The 25,007-nt window shown below is 42.6% G+C and overlaps 1 protein-coding gene across 2 annotated transcripts in view; it reads left to right on the top strand.

Annotated features, from left to right (window-relative positions):
- The first annotated feature begins 2,464 nt into the window (after positions 1-2,464).
- Positions 2,465-25,007, top strand: part of CTDSPL (CTD small phosphatase like) — a 112,839-nt gene continuing 90,296 nt past the window's right edge. For both annotated transcript variants that reach the window (XM_040636969.1, XM_040636968.1), the window contains exon 1: positions 2,465-2,584. In XM_040636969.1, the coding sequence (XP_040492903.1) occupies positions 2,506-2,584 (79 nt within the window). In that variant the 5' untranslated portion in view covers positions 2,465-2,505. The remainder of the gene's footprint in view (positions 2,585-25,007) is intronic.

Here is a 25,007-nt window from a genome sequence, read left to right as displayed (position 1 = left end):
TGCATCAACCAGGCAGCAAGAGTACTGATCTGTGTGGTTATATACTAAGAACTGTAGGAGAACCATGTCTCCCTGCCCAGCTTTCTCTGGAAGATCCCTCTGACCCCTTAGAATTCTGCAGTTTTTAAAAAGCTGAATTCAGAAAACATTTAAATTCACCAGGCCCTGCGCCAGCCATGCCCTCATAACAAATGTGAAGAACGTTAGAAGTAGGGACAAGTGTAGTCCTGGATGCCATGGGGCCCTAATCTGGTCTGTACTTGGGAGGGTTAGGCAGGGCATGTCCTAGAGCCTGGGCTACAAACTCTAGGGCTTGCCTTTCTAACTGAAAGGGCACTTCACTTCAGTCTTCATGTCTCGGTTACCCCAGGCAATCCACTGGAGTCCCAAACGTGCCGTTAGAAGAGCAGATACTCAAGCATGAGCACACACCGAGGCAACTGGCACTAGGAACCACCCACACGCACAGAGCCAGCATGTCACTTGAGATCTTGGATTTTGGGGCCTGTGGAGCTTGCCCAACTACCTTTTAGAGCAGCTCCCCTGAAGTGCTTTCTCACCTGCCTGGCCACAGGAACCTTGTCCCAGGGCTGTCTCCCACACCAGGGCCCTCACTGGGCTCCACTGGTGCAGAGACCGGTGAGGTCTGCGGACTGCACCTGGCCAGAGGGCTTTTCCCGGAATGTACTTTAAAACTTTGGAGAGGTTCGCTTCCCCCAGTGAGCATGCGTCCTGGCTGTAACCAGCTCCTGACTTCAGGACATGTGGAGGAACGAGAAAGTACCTACCAGAGTCACCTCTTCCAAGTCACTATAGGGCTGGATGTGCCTACAAGGCCTGAAGTGCGCGCGCAACCCGGCCGGGTAAGGTACCGTACGCCGCAGTCCGCCCACTCAGCCTTGCCTGTTACGTCACGCTCCGCGGGCCCTCCCCAATCTGCCTGATTGGTGGAGAGCGCGCGCGAGCGTTTCCGCTCCGCCCTCGGACCCGCCTCCCTGCGGCAATGCCCCGCCCCCTGGCTTACAAGGCAGTCTGTGTGGCTTCCAAGTTGGAACGTGAAGGCGCGGGCGCGAAAGTGCTCCGACCCTCCGAGGCTGAGGGGGCACTTTCCCGTCATGCATGCGCTCTGGCCGCCGCTCCAGGCCTGACAGTGGCTGGCTGTTCTTCAGAAGCACAGTCCCTGCCCAGCTCGGCCCGCCACGGGCCCCTTCCTTTCTTCAGCCCTCGACCGGCTTCCCCCACCCCCCTTTTTACAGAGCACCCGGAAATGCCCATTGTCCGGGCCCCCCTCGACGCCGACACCCCCACATGCCAGGAGGTTGGTCCTCGAGGACCCGCCGCCTGGCTCGCAGGTTCTCAGGCCCAATGTGGTTGAGGGTTCCGCCGGCACCCCACGCCCGGAGCTCCCAGCCCCGATCACAGACGCCCCCTCCTGACTCTTGCTCACTCCAGGGCTCTCTAGGATTCTTCCCACTCTGGCACCCCTCCGCCGCCCCACACGGCCCCGGGTTCTTCCTCACACCAGCGCCTGGGACCCCTCGGCGGAACCACTCTTTAGCAGCCTCTACCTCCACACCGCTGCCCTCCGCGCCCTTGTCCCAGACTCCTCGGTCCCCGCACCCGGACGTCCCTCACCCAGCATCTCCCCCAAGGCATCCTCACGGGACCCCCTCCCCCCCTGCTAAGTTCCTCCTCCGGCCTTCTCCCGGTGAACATCCCTCTGCAGGGCCAACCTCGCTCCCGCAGCCGAGCGAACCCTCCTCGGCCCTGGGACCCCACAGCGCACACCTCTCTGAACCTCACCCGCGCAGCCGCGGGCCCCGGCTTAGCCCCCCACGCCCTTCACCCCGTCTGCCAGACTCCTCCCCACACCTCTCCCCCATACCCCCGTGCCCCTCGCATCTACGGCCAGAACCCCTCTGGATCTCCTGCACCGCAAGCCCTGCACCCCACTCGTCTGCCCAAGACCCCCCACACACACACCCACTCGCACGCTTCTCCTGCCCTCCACTCACCCCTCCGTCTCACCCCGCACCCCTCTCCCCCCCGGGGCCGGCGGGCAGCGCCGGCGGCGGCGGTGGCGGCGGCGGAGGCCGGTCCCCCGGCCGGGACACACCCACCCGCCCGCCCTCCTTCTTTCCCTCGCTCCCTCCCTCCTTCCCGCCCGCCCTCCCGCCCTCGCTCGGCGCTCGCTCCTTCCCCCTCGGCCGCTCCCGCTTCCCGCGGCGCCCGGCCTCCCGCTCCGCCTCCCTGTGCGCGGCTCTCCCGGGCGCGGCTCCGGGGTTCATGGTGACGAGGCGGCGGCCGCTCCAGCCCAGCGGCGGCGGCGGCGGGAGCTGGGGCGCGGGCCCGGGCCGCCTCTCCCTGAGCGCGGGGCCGGGCGGGGGCGCGCCCAGGCGGCGGCGGCGAGCGCCCCCGGCCGCGGCCCGCGCGCTCCCCTGCGCCGCGCCCCGCGCCTGGCTTGCGGGGGGCCGGGCCGGCGGGCGGCCGCCACGCCGCGCACCCATGGACGGCCCGGCCATCATCACCCAGGTGACCAACCCCAAGGAGGACGAGGGCCGCGCGCGGGGCGCCGGCGAGAAAGGTGAGCGGGGGCGCGGGCGGGCGGCCGCGGGCGGGGGGCGGGCGCACTCCCCGCGCCGCCGCCGGAGTTGGGCGCCGCGCGCCCGCACGGGCCTGGGGGAGGGGTGCGCCCGCTCCGGAGGGTGCGTGGGTGTGGGGGTGCGCCCCGGGCCAGGCTGTGAGCGTGTGGCGGTGACCCTGAGCAGCTGCGAGTTTGGGTTTGCGCTCCGCTGACGGAGAAGTTGTGGAGTGTGTGTGTGTGTGTGTGTGTGTGTTGCTGGCAGGCCATGAGTGCGTGTGCTCTGGTAGGTTTTGTGTGTGCATGAGACTGAGGTGGTAAGGGGGTGTGCACCCACCAGAGAGGTGCTGAGTGTGCTGTGCACCTGACAGGTTGTGAGTGTGTATATGTGCCTGGCGGATTCTGAGTGTGAACTTACGTGTGTGTGCACTTACGTGTGTGTGCACACGCCAACTGAGATTGTAAGGGTGTGTGTGCACCTACCACAGAGACTGTGCATGTTTTCCTTCCAGGCCATGAGTTTTTGTATGTGCCTTATGTGGAGGTTTTGTATGTAGCTGACTAAGACGTTGTGGAGTAGGTATGTGTGTGTCTGTATGAGCGTGAGCCTGCAGAAGGGTTATATGTGTGTTCCCTCCTGGCGGAGTTCACGTGTGTGTATTGCGTGCCTACACCATCCAGCTGGGAGGTTGAATAAGTTGTGTCCATGGACGGGAAGGGTGTATGTGTTTGTGTACTCATACACATGGAGGCGCTGTGCCTGTCTGTGTCGTAGGTGTGCACCATTGAGGCTGTGTGCAAGTGCTGGTGCAAGTGGTGGTGGTGCAAGTGCTGGGGGAAGGGGGGGATGGGCAGTGCCTAAGCCATCCCCCCCTTTTTCGACTGTGCTGTCTCAGTGACACCAGCCTGTCGGAAGTGCCAGCAAAGTCTGGTTCTCCCTGGGCCTTTTTAGGGCCTGCCTCTAACGGGCACTCAGAGAGCCCTTAGGGTGCCAGGTGTGTCCCTTCCCTCTGTGCTGCAATGCCTGGTTTGGTTTTAGCACATTTGACCCCATCACCGTCTTCCCTTTCCTTCTGGCTCTTTTTCTTTGTGTCTCTGCCCCTCTCTGAGACTTGGCGTCCCTCTTTCTCATATGCCCTGCTTAGTGTCCCTCTAGTGAGTTGTCCTGAGGTTTTGAAGGGCCAAGGAATCTGGCTTGGTCTGTTTTGGTTACTAAAGCCCTGCCTCCCTCTCTTCCTGCTGTGCGCCCCCCCCCCCCAAACATCTCTATTGATGTCAGGAGCAGCCCACCAGGACACCCTTCCCTCACCCAGCCTTGCCTGGCCACAGCCAACTTTGGGAAAGAATCAGATTTCTTTCCATGTGTTATCACCCTTGCTGTGCCAGTGAGGTGAGGTGTGCAGCCCTTCTGAGGAAGAGGGGATGGGGTGGGAGAAAACAAGCCCCTGTCTCTTTCCAGCAGGGACCACTGGGCAAACCCATCGGAAAATGGAAGAAACCACCAGAGGTACCCTCAGATTGGGAATTTATCAACCCATTTGCACGTTTGTAGACCATAAACATTATGTATCTGCAGACTTGTTTTCTTTTATGTAGAATTAGAAATCAAACTCCCCCAGGCATTTTTCTGTGCCTTTCAAACTGGCTGAAAAATTATGCAAAGAGGGTGCTTCAGGTGAATCTCTTATGTCTCCCTGGGCCTCAAGTGGGCAACACATAGGTTCTTGCCATTGGGGGCTGTCAGTTCTTGGGGCCCTGGCCTGCAAGCTCTGGGCTGGGTGTGTCCTCTCGGGGAAGGTTTAGTGGGAGGCATGAAGGTGGTTTGATTATCTATGCCTCACCCGCTCTGGATTGAGTGCTTTGTGTGATGCTTTGCCAGAGAGAGAATCCACAGCTCTTGTGAGGAGAGGTGTGGCATAAAGCAGGGAAGTATTTGTCAGGGCCTCAGCCCTCCTGCTGCCCCCAATCTGAGTCCTGGAGCAGGATCCTCCCCAACTTTCTCTTTCCCTCTAGCTGCTAGGCTTTTTAAAGTAGAGTCAGTTGAGCCAAAATCCAATCATGTACAAATACTCAAGGATGGTGCTTGTTCTCCTCAACCTGTTTACATTGCTTTTCATGATGATCTTTTATTATCTTTAACAGCTTATTTTGTTTGTTTTCTAGTGTCAGGTCGGCTGATTGTTAACTGATGAGGCGAATACTTGCTGCTCTGGGGTGGAATGGAGAGCTATAGTAGTCTTGCTGAAGCATTAAAATAGTGCTCAATTCAGCTTTTCACTTTAAAGAAATGGAAAAAAAATGGTCAGTGACAATGTGGCAATAAACTTCATTGCCAAACTTTGGAACAACTTCTTAAGATTCCTAATCCACTAAACAGGTTTAGCAGTGTTTCTAGCTTAAGCACACTGATCTGTTTAGATAGGCACAATATATTTTACATAATTTTAATTTTAGGTAAACAATCATTTTGTTTTTATTTATGGGGCCTGGAATGTTGAAGTTTTTGTGGTAGAAAACAAACTATTGGTTTTAAAAGTTTACTTTCAGCATTTATTCTGTGAAACAGAAATAAAAATGCTGCTCTTGGATTTGATATTAGGGTTCAATGAGATGATGTATGTTAAGGACTCTTGTCTGGTGTGCCACTATTCCATAAACCTTTCCTTAGGTGTTGATTTGTTAAAAAAAAAAAAAAAAGTACTAGTAAACATGGGCTATGGTGTTTTTGCACGAGTTGAATTACTTCTTGACACATTGCCACGTGGTGGTGCACTACTTGGAGATGACTGTCATGATTGTCACTGTCAGCCTGGCCTGTCAGGGAAGATTTATTTCTTAGCTGTTTTTGATTTGGTCAATAGTATAAAGATGCAGAGGCAGATTTCCCTGTGAGTTCAATTGCTTTGCTGTCTAGAAATTTACTCTTACAAATCAATAAGAAAAAGCTAAACAATACAGTAGAAAAGTGGACAAGGGAGATATGAACAAGGAAGTCATGGAAGAGGAAATCTGTTCAATAAATGTGTGAAATGATGCTGTTCCTCACGTGAAGTAGTTGCTTGCATCAGCTTGGTTAAACATTTAAATGACAACATTCAAAGTAAATAAAAGTTATGGGAAATGGACACTTACAGACTTCTGTTAGAGAATAAAATAAGCACAGACTTTTAGAGAGCATGTTAGTACTGAATTGTTTAGGAACCCATTTGGCTGCAAGTAAAAGAAAACCAGCCTTATACTATGGCTTAAACCAATAGGAGTTTATTCTCACGTAACAAATAGTCTGGAGGTAAGCTCCTGATGGCGTTGGTTCAGCAACTCACTGATAGCAGGACTGACATCACAGTGATTCTCTAGGCTTTCCTTCAATGGTGTAACATGGCTGCCACCCCTCCAAACACCACAGCCACCTTCAGGGCAGGAAAAAGGGACAGTGCCAGTCATGTCTATCCCTTTTACCTGGAAAGCAAAAACATTCCTAGGGACTGCTCAGCAAACTTTTCTGGTGTTTTCTTAGCTAGAACTGGGTCACATGGCCAACCCTAGCTGCAAGCAAAGTGAGTTTCTTGCTTTTCCAGCCTTTGTTATGGGAGGCAGGAGCTGATTAGAAATGGGCGGGAACAGGTATTGGTTCAACCAGTCAACAATATTGTCCATACCTTCAAATATTCAGTTTTACTTCTGGGTTTTTCTCCTGGGAAGATGTCCTCATATGTGATCAAAGAAACATTTACAAGAATTTTCACTGATAGGTACATTACTTGCATAACAAAAAAATTCATTCTGAGTTAGTTTTTTTTATAAAGTGAGAAATTTAAGTTCAGTTTTGTTTTGTTTTTTGTTTTGTTTTTGCCTCTGGCTGTCTCATTGCTTTAGCCACATTTGTTGGAAAGGCTGTCCTTCCTCTTTTGAATTTCTTTTGCATCTCTGTCAGAAATCCGTTCTGCATATTTGTGTAGGTCTCTTTCTGGGTTCTTTATTTTGTTCCACTGATCTCTGTGTCTCTACCTCTATCCATACCATGCAGTCTTGAGTACCATAGCTATGTATTAAGTCTTGAAATAGGATAGACTAATTTTGTTCTTTTTCAAAAATTGTTTTAGCTGTTCTAGTTCTGTTTTTATCTATATGCATTTTACAATAATCTTGTCTATATCTACAAAAAGTGTTGTTGAGATTTTTGTAGGAATTATATTAGACCTGTGTATAAATTTGGGGAGAACTGACGTCTTCATGATGTTGAGTCTTCCAGTCCATGAGCACATTATGTTTATTGATATAGATATTCTTTGATTCTTTCGTCAGGGTTGTGTAGTTTTCAGCATGTAAGTCCTGTTGATGTTTAGTTAGATTTACATTTAAATGTTTCTCTCTCTCTCTCTCTCTCTCTCTTTAAAAGATTTTATTTATTCATTTGAGAGAGAGCGAGCAAAGGAGACCACGAGACGGGGGGGGGGGCAGTGGGAGAGGGAGAAGCAGACTCCCCACTGAACAAGGAGCCCAATGCAGGACTCGATCGCAGGACCCAGAGATCATGACCTGAGCTGAAGGCAGAAGCTTAACTGACTGAGCCACCCAGGCACCCCTCTCTCTCTCTTTTTAAGTGATTATACTGTACTTTTAATTTTGGTCCAAGTATTCAGTGCTAGTATGTAGAAGTATACTTGGTTTTTATATGTTTGTCTTATATCCTGTGACCTTGCTGAGTTCACATATTAGTTGTAAGAGGCTTTGTAGATTTCTTGCAGTTTTTTACATAGATGGACATATCATCAAATAAGAACATTTATATGCCTTCATTTCTGATTTGTGAACTTTTTATTTCTTTTTCTTGCTTTATTGCACTCACTAGAACTTCCAGAAGTGTGTTGAACAATAGTGGGGAGATTGGACAACCTTGCCTTGTTCCCAGTGGGAAACCATTCAGTCTTTTACCATTAAGTATAATGTCAGCTGTAGGTTTTTTTGTAGAAAATCTTTATCAGGTTGAGGAAGTTTCTCTGTATTTCTTATTTTTCTGAAAGCTTTAATCAAAAATAGATGTTATTTTGTCATGTGCTTTTTGTGCATCAACTGACATGATCATGTGAGTTTTTGTCTTTAGTCTGCTAATGTGGTAGATTATATTGATTTATTTTTGAATATCGAACCAGCCTTGCATCCCTACAATACACCTCATAGTTTTATGAGGTATATAGTTCTTTTTATATGTTGATGAATTCTATTTGTTAAGACTTTTTACATCTGTATTCATGAGTGATACAGCTTCTTTTTTTGCGTTGCCTTTAATCTGGTTTGGTATCAGCTTCACAAAATAAATTGGGAAGTGATCTCTCTCCTTTTTTTTTCTGGAAGAGATTATGCAGAATAGGTGTTAATTCTCCAGTGAAATCATCTGGGCCTGGAGATTTCTTTTGGGGGGAGTTTTTAACTACAAATTCAATTTCCTTAATAGTTCTAGAGCTATTCAAATTATCTCTCTCATATTGGCTAAGTTATAGGTACTTTTTTCTTCAAGATTTAATCCATTTCATATAACTTGTCAAATTTATGTGTGGAGTTGTTCATAGTATTATTCCCATATTACCTGTTTGATGCCTGCAGCATTTGAAGTGATAAACTCCGTTTCATTCCTGTTATTGGTAATTTTTGTCGTTCTTGCTACAAGTTTCTCATTTTTCTTGATCTTTTCAGTGACCCAGCTCTTTGATTCATTAATTTTCTCTGTTGCTTTTATGCCTTCAACTTCAACAATTTCTGTTGTTTTCTTTATTATTTCCTTCCTTCTGCTCGATTTGGGTTTATTTTGCTCTTTTTCTTGGTTCTTGGAGGAGAGCTTTAGATTATTGATTTGAGACTTTTCTTCTTTTCTAATGCATGCATTTAGTGCTACAAATTTTTCTCTTAACACTACTTTTGCAATGTCCCACAAATTCTGATGTTACATTTTCACTTTTATTCAGTTCAATGTATTTTTTTAAAAATGGACTTTATTTTTTTAGAGCAATTTCAGGTTCACAGCAAAACTGAGTAGAAATTTAGAGTTCCCATATAATGCTGACCCCACACATGCACAACCTCCCCCCACTGTCAGTATCCTGCATCAGAGTGGTACATTTACTACAGTCTATGAACCTGCATTGACACATTGTTATCCCCCCAAGCCCACAGTTTACATTATGGCTCACTCTTGGTGTCTTACATTTTATGGGTTTTGACAAATGGGTAGTGTCCTGTATCTACCATTTGAGTATCATACAGAATAGTTTCACTGCTCTAAAAATCCTCTGTGTTCTATTTATTCATTCCTCCCTCCCTGCAACCCCTGGCAACCACTGATCTTTTTACTGTTTCCATAGTTTTGCCTTTTCCAGAATGTTACATAGTTGGAATCATACAGTATGTATGTAGCTTTTTCAGATTGGCTTCTTTAACTTGGTAATACGCATTTAAGCTTCCTCCATGTCTTTTCATGGCTCATTTCTTTCTAGTGTAAAATAATATTCCATTCTATAGATGCACCATAGTTTTTCCATTTGCCTACTAAAGGACATCTCAGTTGCTTCCAAGTTTTAGCAGTTACGAATAAAGCTGCTATAAACATCTGGGTGCAGGTTTTCCTGGAGACACAAGTTTTCAACTCCTTTGGATAAATAGCAAGGAGTGCCGTACTAAGAATATTTTTAGTTTTGTAAGAAACTGCCAAACTGTCTTCCAAAGTGGCTGTACCATCTCTAGTTTTCAGAAGTTTAGTTATGATATGTCTTGGTGTGGATTTCTTGGGGTTTATCCTGTTTGGAATTAGTTCAGCTTCTTGAATTTGTAGAGAGCGTCTCTTGCCAAATTTGGGAAGTTTTCAGCCATTATTTCCTGAAATACTTTTTCAGCATTGTCGTTTCTCTTCTCCTTCTGGGACTCTGATGACACAAATATTAAATCCTTTGCTATAGTCCATGGGTTTGTCAATACTAACTACTCTTTTTTCTTTTCTATTAATTCAGATTGGATAATTTCTGTTGTCCTGTCTTCAAGTTCATTGATTTGTTCCTAGTTCCCTCCATGCTGCTAAATATCTCCCATCCACTGAGATTTTTATTTTAATTTTTGTATCTTTTAGTTCTAAATCTTCCATTTAGTTTTTCTTTATATCTTGTATTTCTCTCCTGAGGCTTTCTGTTTCTTTCCTGAGGCTTTCTATTTTCCTCATTTGCTTTAAAGTGTTCCTAATTGTTTTTATCATAGTTGCTCTAAAATCTTTGTCAGATAAGTATAACATCTCTATCATCTTGGTGTTGGCATCTATTGATTGTCCTTTTTCATTCAGTTTGAAAATTTCTGGGTCTTGGTCTAATAAGCTAATTGCAATTGAAACCTGGACAGTTTCTTTCTTTGTTATGAGACTCTGGATCTTATTTCAACCTTCTGTTTTATTTGGTTTTCTTTGAACTGCTCCAGCAGAGAAGGGAGAGCACTACCTTAATATGCTAAATAGATGTAGAAGCCCAGGATCTCTCCTTGGCCTCTTTTGACACACTGCTGGACAGGGAGGGAGTTTCAGCTCCTGCATGGTCTCTGTTGAACTGTAGTGGGAGTGGTCTTATTAGCACGGGGTGATGGGAAAGCCCTGACTCTTCCTGTGCCTCCTCTGACACCACTCCAGTGGGAGAAGAGGAGTATTTCATTATTGCTAGGTAGGGATGGAAGTCCAAGCTGGCCACATGGTCTCCACTGACATCTCTGGGAGATGGGGAGGTTCTTTATCAGTTGTTAGGGATGAAAGTTCCTGCCCCCTACTTGGCCTTCTCTGACACTACCCCAGCCTCCTTACACTCTGATGAGGGTGGAATTCTAGGTACCCATCAGATTTTGCTGGCATGGGTGAGGTTGGGACTACAATGCATGTGTGTGTGGGGGGGGGGAGGTATTTGGCTACAGTAGAGCAGTTATTGTCTGAAAGTTTTCTGTCTTGCTAGACTATCCCTTTTCTGGTCCTTTGGCTATAAAGAATAGTCTTTTGAGGGAACTCTTGCCTGCAACTGTTAGTGTTCACTTTATCCAGCTTCTTCAGCTAAGTCTGGGCTATTAGAGAGAAAAAGAAGCCCTAGAGATCACTGCAATGTCATTTCAGGTCTCAAAGTCCCTAGCTGCTCTATCTTCTTTCCACCGTTCAGAGTCTTCTTATGTTTACTTTATAAACAGTGTCCAGGGTTTTTAGTTATATTTAGTGGAAAGAATAAGAAGAAATATGTCTACTCCTGTACCTGGAAGCAGAAGACCCCTGATTAGCTTTTAGACTGATCCAAATTAGTATTGTAAGGAAGACTGGAGTTGGAAAGTTTTTTTTAAAGGTTTATTTCAACACTGTGTAATGTCAAAGTCAAAGTGAGTTAGTGCTTTGAGAATCTTGATTGTCCCCTAAAAAGAGACATGATAATAAATTCAGTGTGAAATCGAGGCTAGATCAGTAGGGCTTCAGTGACAACTGTTGTTTAAATAATCTTAAAAAGATGCATTCATAAGCTTTGGTCTTAACACCAGAATTTTAAATCAGAGTTCATAATATTTTGATTTAAATGTATTTTTGATCTAATATTCCATTTGATTGGCAAGCATGTTTAAACTCATATCTTTGATTTTATTTCTCAAGCAAGAAAGCATCAATTTAAGTAAATAGAAATGTTTTCATGGTTAAACACAAAGGAGCTTATCTCTGGACTTAGCACTCATGACCCCCTGGACATGGCTTGCTGGCCAGTGACCGGAAAAGCCTGCTTTCAGTCTGGGCTGCTCTGGAAGGAGGTTTTAGGGCTTCAGAAACTTGCTCAAACTGCACTTGACTGTTGGAAAGTAACCCCATTTGGAATGGGAGGACTGGGTTTTCAGAAGGGTCCACAGAGCCTCGAGTTTAATTCTGAAGTAGGTATGTATGTATGTATTTACTTACCTACTTGTCTGTCTTCCAGTTTTATTGCCATCCAGCGCTCTTTAAGCTTAAGTTATATAGCATGATGACTTATGTACATACATACTGTAAAATGATTACTACAATAAGCTTAGGTTACATCCTTCACCTTGTATAATTACAAAACAGAAAAACTTCCCTTTTTTTTCCCTTATAAGAGCTTTTAGGATTTACTCTCTTAGCAACTTTGAAATATACCATACAACAGCGTTAACTATAGTCATCATGTTGTATGTTACATCCCCAGCGCTTATTTATCTTGTAACTGGGAGTTTACAAATTTGTACCTATGATCACCTTCACCCAGTCCCCCTCCTTGACTCCCTGCCTCTGGCAACCACAAATCTGATTGCTTTTTCTATGAATTTGGTTTTTTTGGATTCCTCATATGAGTGAGATCATATAGTATTTATCTTTGTCTGACTTATTTTACTTAGCATAATGCCCTCGAAGTCCATCCATGTTGTTACAAAGGGCAGATTTCCTTCTTTTTTATAGCTGCATAACATTCCACCATATAGACACACACCACATCTTTATCCGTTCCTCTATCGATGGACACTTGGGTTGTTTCCATGTCTTGGCTATTGTGAATAATGCTGCAATCAACATGGGGGTGGGGGCAGATGTCTCTTTGAGATAGTGATTTTGTTTCCTTTGGATATATACCCAGAAGCGAGGTAAACACCTTTTTCCCTTTTAGTAATGTTGAGGGTAGAGGAAGTGGGATACATCACGGGGCCAGTGGGTTCACTGGGTCTTTTCAGCCAGGAACTGGCAGAAGTCAGGAAACACTCTGGCCACCAATGATTCTAGATTTAAATATATATATATATATATTTTAATATATGATTTTTTTTCACTTGCTTTGTCAGTAACGTATGGTGCCAAGGTCAGGGAATGTAAGGAATCTCTTGAGTAATATTAAAGGCATGATATATACCTTCAACCTTACTTTCCAGATCTTAAATCTTGATTTATCAGATGTTTAACGTTTAGTATTTTTAATGACCTGCCTTTCTTTTTAAAATTTACTTTCTTTAAATAGTTTTCTTCTCTTTAATCTTTTTAACATACATTTTCCTATTTTCAAAAAAGTGAGGATACATATTCAGTGCTATATTTAAAATAAAATTAAGCAAATATTTGCCTTTGTGGCTCTGAAATGACATCATATGATGGAGCAAAGGCTTAGGAACTGTTTGTAGCACTGGGTTGGGATGTGGACATTTTTGTATTTGGGATCAGGACTGAAAACACTAGTGGCATAGTTCTCTGAAGCCAGGGCATAATAAACAGTGGTCTTTATGGATGCTGAGGATTATGTAATCACCTAAGTAATAGCTCATTTTGATTCTGAGTAGCTGCTTCAAGTTAAAAACTGAAAGGTTTCTTTGTAATTATGATTTGTATTAAGGCTATTTGCCAAAATGTTTTAAAATCCTGATACTTAAAGCACTATAAAAACTGAAGAGCAGTGGCTTAACATTTGATGTTTACCACTTATTTTTCATAATTAGTATTTAGCCTAAGCTTTAAATGTTTCAGGGGATCTTGAAGAACAAACTGCGCCACCTTGTCAACACGGCTTGAATGAAATGTAGCCTTTCAGTGCCAGAGAGAAGTCAGTGTTCCAAGAAGAATGTACACTGCACTGTACATTATGTAGAATAGCTCCTGCATTCTGATCAAGATTCAGCTTTCATGCTTAGCATATCATTAAATTTGTCCAAAGGATTTGGCTCACTTCTGTTCAAGTCAACAACCATTGACCTTATCTCCATAGACTTCAGTCAGAGCCGTACTTTCCTTCCTCTTTTTGAGGGAACAGCTCAACACGTTCATTTTGGTTTTGGTTAGAACAAATACAGTTCATAGCAGTCATCAAACAAGTGTGCAGTTTGAGGAGCTTACCTCTGTTAGATCAGTTGAAACAGTTATTAGCGAGCATTAACTTTTCTACTCCACTGTATACCCTGTATCACTGCCCAAGGCCTGACTTCTTTTTGAATTTTTTTAAGTTTGCTTTTATATCGAGGTAAATTTGCATACAATAAAAATCACTCTTTTTGGTGTAACCCAAGCTTACAAATTTCTGAGTGTTGACACACTCGGGCAGCTGTATAACCACCTCCACAGTCAAGGCTGAGAATATTAACATCAGTCTCAAAATATTCCCAGTGCCCCATTGCACCTATCCTCCCTCTACACCCAGCTCCTGACAATGATCTGTTCTCTCCCCTATTGTTTTTTGTCTTTTCTAGAATGACATATACTAAATGACATATGTAAATGTATAACTACATATACAGTATGTAGCCTTTAGAGTTTGGCCTCTTTCATTTAACCCAATGCTTTTGAAATTCATTCAGATGGTTACATGTATCCATGGTTTGTTTGCATTTATTACTGGGTAGTATTCACTTGTGTGGAAGTACCACAGTTTAAAAGTGTATGTGTCACTTTATAAAAAAAAAAACAACTGACAAATTATTTTTCATAGTGGTGGTACCATTTTGCATTTCCATCAGCAGTGTTTGACAATTCCAGTTGCTCTCATCCTTGTTGGTACTTGGCACTGTCAGTTTTTATTTTTTTTTATTATTTTTTTTAATGATTTTTTATTATATTGTGTTAGTCACCATACAGTACATCCCCGGTTTCCAATGTAAGGCTCGATGATTCATTAGTTGTGTATAACACCCAGTGCACCATGCAATACGTGCCCTCCTTACTACCCATCACCAGCCTATCCCATTCCCCCACCCCCCTCCCCTCTGAAGTCCTCAGTTTGTTTCTCATAGTCCATAGTCTCTCATGTTTCATTCCCCCCTTCTGATTACCCCCCCTTTCTTTATCCCTTTCTTCCCCTACCGATCATCCTAGTTCTTATGTTCCATAGATGAGAGAAATCATATGATAGCTGTCTTTCTCTGCTTGACTTATTTCACTTAGCATTATCTCCTCCAGTGCTGTCCATGTTGTAGCAAATGTTGAGAACTCGTTCTTTCTGATAGCTGAGTAATATTCCATTGTATATATGGACCACAACTTCTTAATCCAGTCATCTGTTGAAGGGCATCTCGGCTCCTTCCACGATTTAGCTATTGTGGACATTGCTGCTATGAACATTGGGGTGCATATGGCCCTTCTCTTCACTACGTCTGTATCTTTGGGGTAAATACCCAGTAGTGCAATGGCTGGATCATAGGGTAGCTCAATTTTTAACTTTTTAAGGGACCTCCACACTGTTTTCCAGAGTGGCTGTACCAACTTGCATTCCCACCAACAATGTAGGAGGGATCCCCTTTCTCCACATCCTCTCCAACAATTGTTGTTTCTTGCCTTGTCTATTTTTGCCATTCTAACTGGCGTAAGGTGGTATCTCAGTGTGGTTTTGATTTGAATTTCCTTGATGGCTAATGATTTTGAACATTTTTTCATGTGTCTGTTAGCCATTTGTATGTCTTCATTGGAAAAGTGTCTGTTCATATCTTCTGCCCATTTTTTGATTTGTTTATTTGTTTCTCGTGTATTGAGTTTGAGAAGTTCTTTGTAGATCTTGGATACCAGTCCTTTATCTGTAGTGTCATTTGCAAATATCTTCTCCCATTCCGTGGGCTGCCTCTTAGTTTTTCTGACTGTTTCCTTGGATGTGCAGAAACTTTTAATCTTGATGAAGTCCCATAAGTTCATTTTATCTTTTGTTTCTCTTGCCTTTGGGGATGTGTCATGAAAAAGGTTGCTTTGGCCGATGTCGTAGAGGTTGCTGCCTATGTTCTCCTCTAGAATTTTGATGGATTCCTGTCTCACATCGAGGTCTTTCATCCATTTGGAGTTTATTTTTGTGTATGGTGTGAGAGAGTGGTCAAGTTTCATTCTTTTGCATGTAGCTGTCCAATTTTCCCAGCACCATTTATTGAAGAGACTGTCTTTTTCCCACCGGATGTTTTTTCCTGCTTTATCAAATATTAGTTGCCCAAAGAGCCGAGGGTCCATTTCTGGGCTCTCTATTCTGTTCCATTGGTCTATGTGTCTGTTTTTGTGCCAGTACCATGCTGTCTTTGTGATCACAGCTTTGTAGTACAGCTCGAAATCCGGCATTGTGATGCCCCCAGCTTTGTTTTTCCTTTTCAACAGTTCCTTGGAGATTCGGGGCCTTTTCTGTTTCCATACAAATTTAAGGACTGTTTGTTCCAGTTCTTTGAAAAATGTCCTTGGTATTTTGATCGGGATAGCATTGAAAGTGTAGATTGCTCTGGGTAGCATGGACATTTTAACTATGTTAATTCTTCCGATCCATGAGCATGGAATATCTTTCCATCTTTTTATGTCTTCCTCAATGTCTTTCAAGAGTGATTTATAGTTTCTAGAATATAGGTCCTTTACGTCTCTGGTTAAGTTAATTCCAAGGTAACGTATGGTTTTTGGTGCTATTGTAAATGGGATGGATTCCCTAATTTCTCTTTCTTCGGTCTCGTTATTCGTGTATAGAAATGCAACTGATTTCTGAGCATTGATTTTGTATCCCGCCACGTTACTGAATTGCTCTATAACTTCTAATAGTTTGGGAGTGGCTTCTTTTGGGTTTTCCATATAGAGTATCATGTCATCTGCAAAGAGAGACATTTTGACTTCTTCTTTGCCAATTTGAATACCTTTGATCCCTTTTTGTCGTCTGATTGCTGTTGCAAGGACTTCTAGTACTATGTTGAATAATAGTGGCGAGAGTGGGCATCCTTGTCGAGTTCCTGATCTTAAGGGAAAGGCTTCCAGCTTTTCCCCATTGAGAATAATATTTGCAGTAGGCTTTTCATAGATGGCTTTTATGAGATTGAGAAATGTACCTTCTATTCCTACACTCTGAAGGGTTTTAATCAGGAAAGGATGCTGTATTTTGTCAAATGCTTTTTCGGCATCGATTGAGAGGATCATATGGTTCCTGAGTCTTTTCTTGTTGATATGATGTATCACGCTGATTGATTTGCGAATATTGAACCACGCTTGCATCCCAGGTATGAATCCCACTTGATCGTGATGGATAATCCTTTTAATGTACTGTTGGATTCTATTAGCAAGTATCTTGTTGAGGATTTTGGCGTCCATATTCATTAGGGAAATCGGTCTGTAATTCTCCTTTTTGAGGGGGTCTTTGCCTGGTTTGGGGATCAAGGTAATATTGGCCTCATAGAATGAGTTTGGTAGCTTTCCTTCTGTTTCTATTTTTTGAAATAGCTTTAGGAGAATAGGTATTATTTCTTCTTTGAATGTTTGGTAGAATTCCCCAGGAAAACCGTCCGGGCCTGGAGTTTTGTTATTTGGAAGGTTGTTTATCACTGACTCAATTTCTTCATAATTAATTGGCCTGTTTAAGGAATCAATTTCTTCCGGTTTCAATCTTGGTAGTTTATAGGTTTCCAGGAAGGATTCCATCTCTTCCAGATTGCTTAGTTTATTGGCATATAGCTGTTGATAAAAATTTCTAATAATCCTTCCAATTTCAATGGTGCTCGTCGTGACCTCTCCTTTTTCATTCATAATTTTAATAATCTGGGTCCTTTCTCTTTTCTTTTGGATAAGTCTTGGCACTGTCAGTTTTTAATTTTAGCCATTGTAGTAGGTTTCTGGTGGTATCTTGTCATGATTTTAATTTTTATTTCCGTAATAACTGGTAGTGCTGAGGTCTTTTTATGTGCTTGTGTGCCATGTAAATCAATTCTGTGCTAAGTTGTCTGTTCAAATTGTTTCCCAGTTTTAGAAAATTGGATTGTTTGGTTTTTTTTTAAGATTTATTTATTTATTAGAGAGAGAGCATGCGAGCAAGCAGAGGGAGGGGCAAGGCGAAAGGGAGAGAGAGAAACCTCAAGCAGACTCCCCTCTGAGTGCAGACCTTGACATGGGGCTCCATGCAGGGCTCGATCCCAGGACCCTGAGATCATGACCTGAGCCAAAATTAAGAGTTAAATGCTTAACCAGCTGAGCCACCCTGGCACCCCATGGATTGTTTGATTTCTTTTTACCGAGTTAGAAGGTTCTTTATATATTCTGGGTACACATTCTTTGTTGAATATGTTCGGCAAGTATTTTCTCTCAGTCTTTGGTTTGTCTTTTCATTCCCTTAGCAATGTCTTTTATTTTCCAGTTTTTAACTGTGGTGAAATACACACAACATAAAATGTACCATCTTAACCATTTGTAAATGTACAGTTCAGTGGTGTTAAGTACATTCACACTGTTGTGCATCCATCTCCAGAACTCTTTTCATCCTATAACCCTGAAACTCTGTACCCATTAAACACTAACTCTGCATTCCCCCCGTGCCTAGCTTCTGGCAACCACCATTGTACTTTCTGTCTCTGATTTTGACTGTCCTGGGTACCTCATGTAAGTGGAGTCAGGCAGTGTTTGTCTTTTTATGACTGGCTTATTTCACTTACTGTAAATCCCTGAAGACTGATCTATGTTATAGCATGTGTTACAATTCCCTTCCTTTTTAAGGCTTAATAATATTCCATTGTATATACAGTTAGTTGACCCTTGAATAATTCAGAGGTTAAGGGCACTGCCCTCCTGATGCGGTTGAAAATCCACATGTTAACTTTTGACTCCACAACAACTTCAACTGCTAATAGCCTGCTATTGACAGGAAGGCTTACTGATAGCATGAACAGACAATTAGCACATATTTTGTATGTTGTATGTATTATGTACTATATTCTTTCAATAAAGTAGGCTAGAGAAAATATTGAGAAAATCATAAGGAAGACAAAGTACATTTACAGTACTGTACTGTAAAAAAAAATTCACATATAAGTGAACCCATACAGTTCAAACCTATGTTTTTCAGGGGTCAACTGTATTGTGTATGTACTGTATATATAATATATATACAGTGCACATATATATGTATATATCTGATACATATTGTGGTATATAAATGTAGTATATAAAACGTACCACATTTTGCTTAATTATTCATGTGTCAGTGCATACTAGGTTGCCTCCACGTTTTAGTCATTGTGAATGGGTACATATCCAAAAGTGGAATTCCGCATCATATGGTAATTCTGTGTTTAATTTTTCAGGACCAGCTATACTGTATTCCATAGCAGCTACACCATTTTAAATTCCCTTCAGGTATATAAGGATTCAAAATTTCTCACATCCTTGCCAATGCTTGCTATTTTTGGTCTTTTTGATAGCAGCTACCCTCATGGGTGTGAGATGTTGATGTCTTCTGAAGAGCAGAAATTGAGATTTATTTGTTTGCATATGAATGTGGCAGTTGTTTCCGCCTCATTTATTGAAAAGACCATCCTTTCTCTATTGTACTACCTCTGAACCTTTATTAAAAATCAATTGACTACATATATGTGGGTCTATTTCTGGATTCTGAACTCTCCTTAAATTTTGATCACCTCCTTAATGTGAAGTGGTGTTAAGCTTAATATAGTACCAGCCCTCCCTCAGAAGTAAATTTTTGGTCATAATTTAAGCAGAAGAAAAGACCAAGACATTTTACAGTCTGGCAGGGAAGATTTACTCTGCATTTTGCAGTGAGAGGGCCTCTGAAAGACAAAACCTATGACTTCCTCCAGTCTTTTTTTAGGAACTTACCCAAACAGATTTTGTACGGTATATCTTTTTTTCAGATTTAGAATTGGGGCTGAGAATTTCTTCTAATCTTGAGTATCCTTCTGCAGAAAGCTAATACAAAAGTACGAGATAAGATAAATAAGCATTTGAGTTTAAAATATAGTCTCCCACAGTTATACAATAGTACAAAAATAGTGACTATCGTGATGGAGTCTAAGAGAACAAAGGAGTAGAATAGCACTAGGACAGAAAACTGTGCCGAAGCCCCAGCTCTGCAGAGAGGGCCTGGGCTCTGAAGGGTGTGAGGGATACCTTGTAGGCTGTCCACAGATGTCTGGGGTGGTGGAGTCAGGGAAAAGTGCTTATACTACCTGAAACAAAAGGGCAGAGTCAGCTCATTCACTGGGTAGCTTCATTTCCTTTGTCCCCAGGTAAGTAAACAGCTGAAACTTCCCCAAGAAAGAAGTCCTCATCCAAGACGTGTGACCCAGTTTGTTTAGAGATCACAGTTGTGTTGGCGACTGATGTTAAGATGTCATTTAGAAAATGGTATGGAGATGATCAGAGTCTCAGAGATGGGGAAGCTTGGGCAAAGGGCTAATACCCTTTTCTGTAGTCTACCTCCTATCTGGGCTTTCATTCCAGCTCTTCCTCTGTGAGGCTACTAGAGGTAAATTTCTGAAGCACAGCTCTGCTCATGCTACTGCCTGCTTAAATCTGTTTCTCTCTGATTCCCCATTGGCCCCAAGATAAGAACATGATGTTTCATAGCCTATAAAGCCCTTCGTGGACTGACCCTAGACCACCTTTACAGTCTCCTGTCCAGGGACTCCTCTTCTACACTGTAATGAGCTACTTGCCGAGCCCCAGCAGGCTGTCATTTTTTGCTCCATTGTGCATGTACTGATTCACCTTACTGGGATGCCTTTTCCCTTATGTGCCTGATGGATTCTTAGTCCTCCTCTAAGATCCAGCTCAAGCATCACTTTCTCTTGACACCTCCTTGTGCTGCCTGAGCAGAATGTGGTAAATAGAGTGTAACGTTCAAAGGCATAGGCTTGGGTTTGAATTCCAGCTCCATCATTATGAGTTGTGTGAACTTTGACAAATTACTTAATCTCTCTGAGCCTTGATCTTATAGTAGCTAATACCTCATAGGATTATTATGAGGATTAAACAATGTAATATATATGTGTATATATCTATATATATAGTGCATATCAAAGTACATAAGTGTCTGATAAACATTTCTTCTTGTTATTATTCATATTATTTCTAATTCATTTATTTAGAAACATTTATTGAGCACTCGTTATACGTTGTTCACCTATACCAGGTGCCTGGGATGCACAGATGAATGAGACCTGCCCATATATTTGAGGTGTTCAAGCATAGTGCTCTAAGAAGAAGATATAAAAAGTGCCATGGAAGCTACTATTTATTTATGCCTACTATATGCCAAGTACTTTACATGCATATCTCATTTAATCCTTCAACAACCTTTAGGTGTAGGTATTTTAATCCGTATTTTATATCTGTGGAAACAGAGTCTCAGAGAGGTTAAGCAACTTGCTTATAGGATGTAGATACAGACCTACCAAATAGTAGAACCAGGAGTTAAACCTAGTGTGTGGACTCTGTTAAAAGGAAATGTAGGAAATATTTGGAGAATACCATAAGCTCAAAAGATTTACATCTTGAAAGACAGCAACCATATTTTTCCAAAAGATACTTCTTTTTGCTTCTGCCAGAGGTGGCATATTTAACAGGATAAATTCTAGGGCTCACCCAAGTTGACAGGCCACATTTTCTTAACAATTCATGCTCTGTTATTTATATAACAAATTCTGTTTCTTTGAGTCTTACTATTAACTCTTCCCCCTCTTCATATTCACTTGTGTACTGTAAACAGTTAGAAATGAGAGAAGTTAAAGGCCAAGAATCCAATAGTTTTTATCTCTAGAATTCCGGAAGTGATAGGTTTCACTCTTATCATTTACACACTATTTCTAGGTGTGTCATTAAATAAAAGTGGAGTTTTTAGGTGTTTTTGGAAGGAAAGAGTGCTAAGAAGGCTCCTAAAGATGCTTGAATCTGATTGTATTGGTCACAGTTCTTAGTGGCAAACCACAGAGTCCATGTGAACTGTTTTAGGCAGAAAGGAGTGTGTCAAAAGATTTTAGTGACTTGTAGGCGCTCTGGTATGGCGAAAGAATCAGACTTGGCTGTTGCACAGCCAGAGCAAAATGCTTAAGTACACCTTAGAACTATCCTAGTGAAATAGACGGCTGCCCCCACCTGCTGGTGATTCAACTTAGCAGCATCACCGTAACAGTACTTGTTCTCCCTTAAGAGGTGCTCATTTTCTAGAAACTACTAGAAACAAAAGAAAGCCAATTCTTTTAATTTTTTTTTTTAAATAAGCTCTGTGCCCAACATGAGGCTTGAACTCTTGACCCTAAGATCAAGAGTCGCATGCTCTACCAACTGAGACAACCAGGTTCCCCAGGAAGCCAACAGTGAAATCATATAAGGCAATTAAAAGGAATAAACTAGAGCCACACCTGTTAACATGGCTAAAATTTTAAAATGTAACATTGAACAAAAAAGCAAGTTCCATAGTAACAGAATGTGATGCCTTACATAAATGTGAAAACATGCAAAAATAGTTTATAGTGTATGGATATATGCATATATTATAAAACTGCAGGAACATCCTTAGGAATGGTGAACAAATTCACAATAGTGGGTGGGTATTTCCCAGGAGGGAGGACAGGGATGGAATCAGGGAAGGCTATATAAGTACCTTCAGGTGTATACTGCATGTTTTGTTTTTTATGAACTATTTTCTTGAAACAAATACAGTAAGATTTTAAGAGGTGCTAGAGCTGGGTAGTTGGGTAGCATAACATATAGTTATTTGTTACATTTATTCCTTGTACTTCTCTTAAGTATTTCATAATTAAACATGTTAATTCTGGACATTGATTGAGTATTAAGATAAATTTTAAAAATTATCGCCTCCTTTAGATAAATTCAGAAGAAGTGGTAAAGAGGCAGTAATTGAATTTAGTTGGTTCTTTTCCCATTGGGAGAGTGTTCAGGAAGATATCCAGAAAACTTGGTCATTGAGCTTTCCAGAGGGGGTTCAGGTGATCTCAGTGCTAACTCAGGCTGTGCCAGATACACAGGTTGGAGCCAGATCACACCCCAGTCCTATTATGTTTCTCTCAGGTGACCTTTCAAAGGGTGTTGTGAATGCTTGGTCTGGAGTCAGGTTGGCTCTGTGTAGAGTGCTGGCCACAAAAGTCTGTGTTGGTTTAAAGTGTTCTATTTACAAATGTGTAGTCAAATAGCTTGGGTACCATCAGAGGGATGATTTGCTTGATTTGCCAATTCTACCCCGTTATCATGGGAATTTATTTCAGGAATAAAGGAATTGAAATGTTTAGTCAAGTCCTGTATATTAAGCAAAGTAAAATCATATTGGAAGGAGAACAAAGAAATGTGTGAAATGCAAAATCAAAAGGAGTCATCTTAAAAGAAATCAATTGAAAAAGTGTTTGAAGACCTGTGGCATCCCTCGTGCAGAGGCCCTCACTAAGGCTTTGAACTGATGGGATCAACATTTGGATTGGAGCTCTGGTTCCCTAGTCACCTGGGCCGCCTCCAGCACTGGTTTTTCAGTGAAGGGATTTTTAACCTGGAATCCATAGATCCCCAAGTAGCCCATGAATAGAATTCAGGGAGTCTAGCAATGTGGTTAGCGAAAGATGATACTTCTTTATATTCACTGACCCCTAACTAAAATTGAGCATTTTTCTCAGTTATGAAGATACCTAGAAATAAACCGCTGTAGTATTAACAGTGCCTGTAACTTTATCAACATGTCCAGAAGAGATTGGCCTGTGTTTTCTTTTCTTTCAATGTCCTTGTGAGGTTTTGGTATCAAGGTTATGCTGGCCTCAAAAAACAAACTGGATGGGGCGCCTGGGTGGCTCAGTTGGTTGGGCGCCTGCCTTCGGCTCAGGTCATGGTTCCAGGGTCCTGGGATCGAGCCCTACATTGGGCTCCCTGCTCAGCAGGGAGTCTGCTTTTCCCCCTTCCCTCTGCCTGCTGCTCCCCCTGCTTGTGCTCTCTCTCTCTGTCAAATAAATAAATAAAATCTTAAAAAAAAAACTAAAAAAACAAATTGGAGAATTTTATTCCCTGGAAGAATTTGTGTAAGGTTAGTGTTATTTCTTCTTTAAATATTGAGTAGTATACATAGGTGAATCCCTTTGAGGCCTGCAGTTCCTTTGTGGGAAGGTTTTTAAATGTAGATTTAATTTAATATAGGACTGTTCAGATATTCTAGTTCTTCTAAGTTTTGGCAAGTTTCTTTTTTCTAGGAATTTGCCCATTTCATCTACATTTTCAAAATAATGAAAGTCATTCAGACTATCCTCTTTTTAATGTCTAAGACTCCATAACACTGTCCTCTTTTTCTTTTTTTTTTTTTTTGGGGGGGGGGTCTTTATAACTTTTATTTTGTTTTATTAGTCACCATACAGTACATCCCCAGTTTTTGATGCAACGTTCCACGATTCATTATTTGCATATAACACCCAATGCACCATGCAATACGTGCCCTCCTTAATACCCATCACCGGCCTATCCCAATCCCCCACCTCCCTCCCCTCTGAAGCCCTCAGTTTGTTTCCCAGAATCCATAGTCTCTCGTGGTTCATTCCCCCTTCTGTTTACCCCCCCTTCATTCTTCCCTTCCTTCTCCTTGTCCTCTTTTTCATTCTTGTTATTAGGTAAAATTTGTAAACATGAACAAAACTCAGGGTTCAGAATGGTTTAGGGAATTGACAACTATTGATAGGAGTTGAAATTAGTACCATCTTTCTGGAAGACTGTTTTTCAGTGTATATCAAACAAAATATGAGTATATTTTTTCCAACAACACTTTTTTTTTTTAAAGATTTTATTTTATTTATGTGACAGAGAGAGAGACAGCCAGCGAGAGAGGGAACACAAGCAGGGGGAGTGGGAGAGGAAGAAGCAGGCTCCCAGCGGAGGAGCCTGATGTGGGGCTCGATCCCAGAACGCCGGGATCACGCCCTGAGCCGAAGGCAGACGCTTAATGACTGTGCCACCCAGGCGCCCCCCAACAACACTTTTAAAAAGGAATTTGCCATAAATAATTTCACAAATGCAAAAATACTCAACATAGTGTTGTCTATAGCAGCAAAAAACAAACAAGCAAATGAAAATCAGCTGGAAACAAATCAGTAGGGAGCAGGGAAGTAATTATGTTAGTTACATTCACTAGAATAACTTTTATGGTTACAAAACTTAGGACAGGACACTGATGTGGAAAAGAGCTGGGGGATAATATACCATTGGTTATAAAAAGCAAGTCTCAGAAGGCGCCTGGGTGGCTCAGTCGTTAAGCGTCTGCCTTCAGCTCAGGGCCTGATCCGGGCGTTCTGGGATCGAGCCCCGCATTAGGCTCCTCTGCTGGGAGCCTGCTTCTTCCCCTCCCACTCCCCCTGCTTGTGTTCCCTCTCTCGCTGGCTGTCTCTCTCTCTGTCAAATAAATAAATAAAATCTAAAAAAAAAAAAAAAGTCTCAGAAGAGCGTGTACGGTGTCATCTCTTCTATGTTAATACATACTTCTATGTGTGACTGTATACAAAGAAAATCATTTGAAAGTATAGTCACCAAATTTATTTTTTTTAAGATTTATTATTTGAGAGAGAGTGCAGGAGTACATGAGTGGGGGGAGGGGCAGTAGGAGAGGAAGAGGGAGAGAGAACCTCAAGCAGACTCCCCGCTGAATGCAGATTCCCCACATGGGGCTCAGTCCCACAACCCTGA

Source organism: Ursus maritimus, unplaced genomic scaffold (genome assembly GCF_017311325.1).
Source record: "Ursus maritimus isolate PB19 unplaced genomic scaffold, ASM1731132v1 scaffold_20, whole genome shotgun sequence".
In the NCBI taxonomy this organism is placed as follows: Eukaryota; Metazoa; Chordata; class Mammalia; order Carnivora; family Ursidae; genus Ursus; species Ursus maritimus.
The sequence above is the reverse complement of the archived record's forward strand: the minus strand, read 5'-3'. Positions and strand labels throughout refer to the sequence as shown.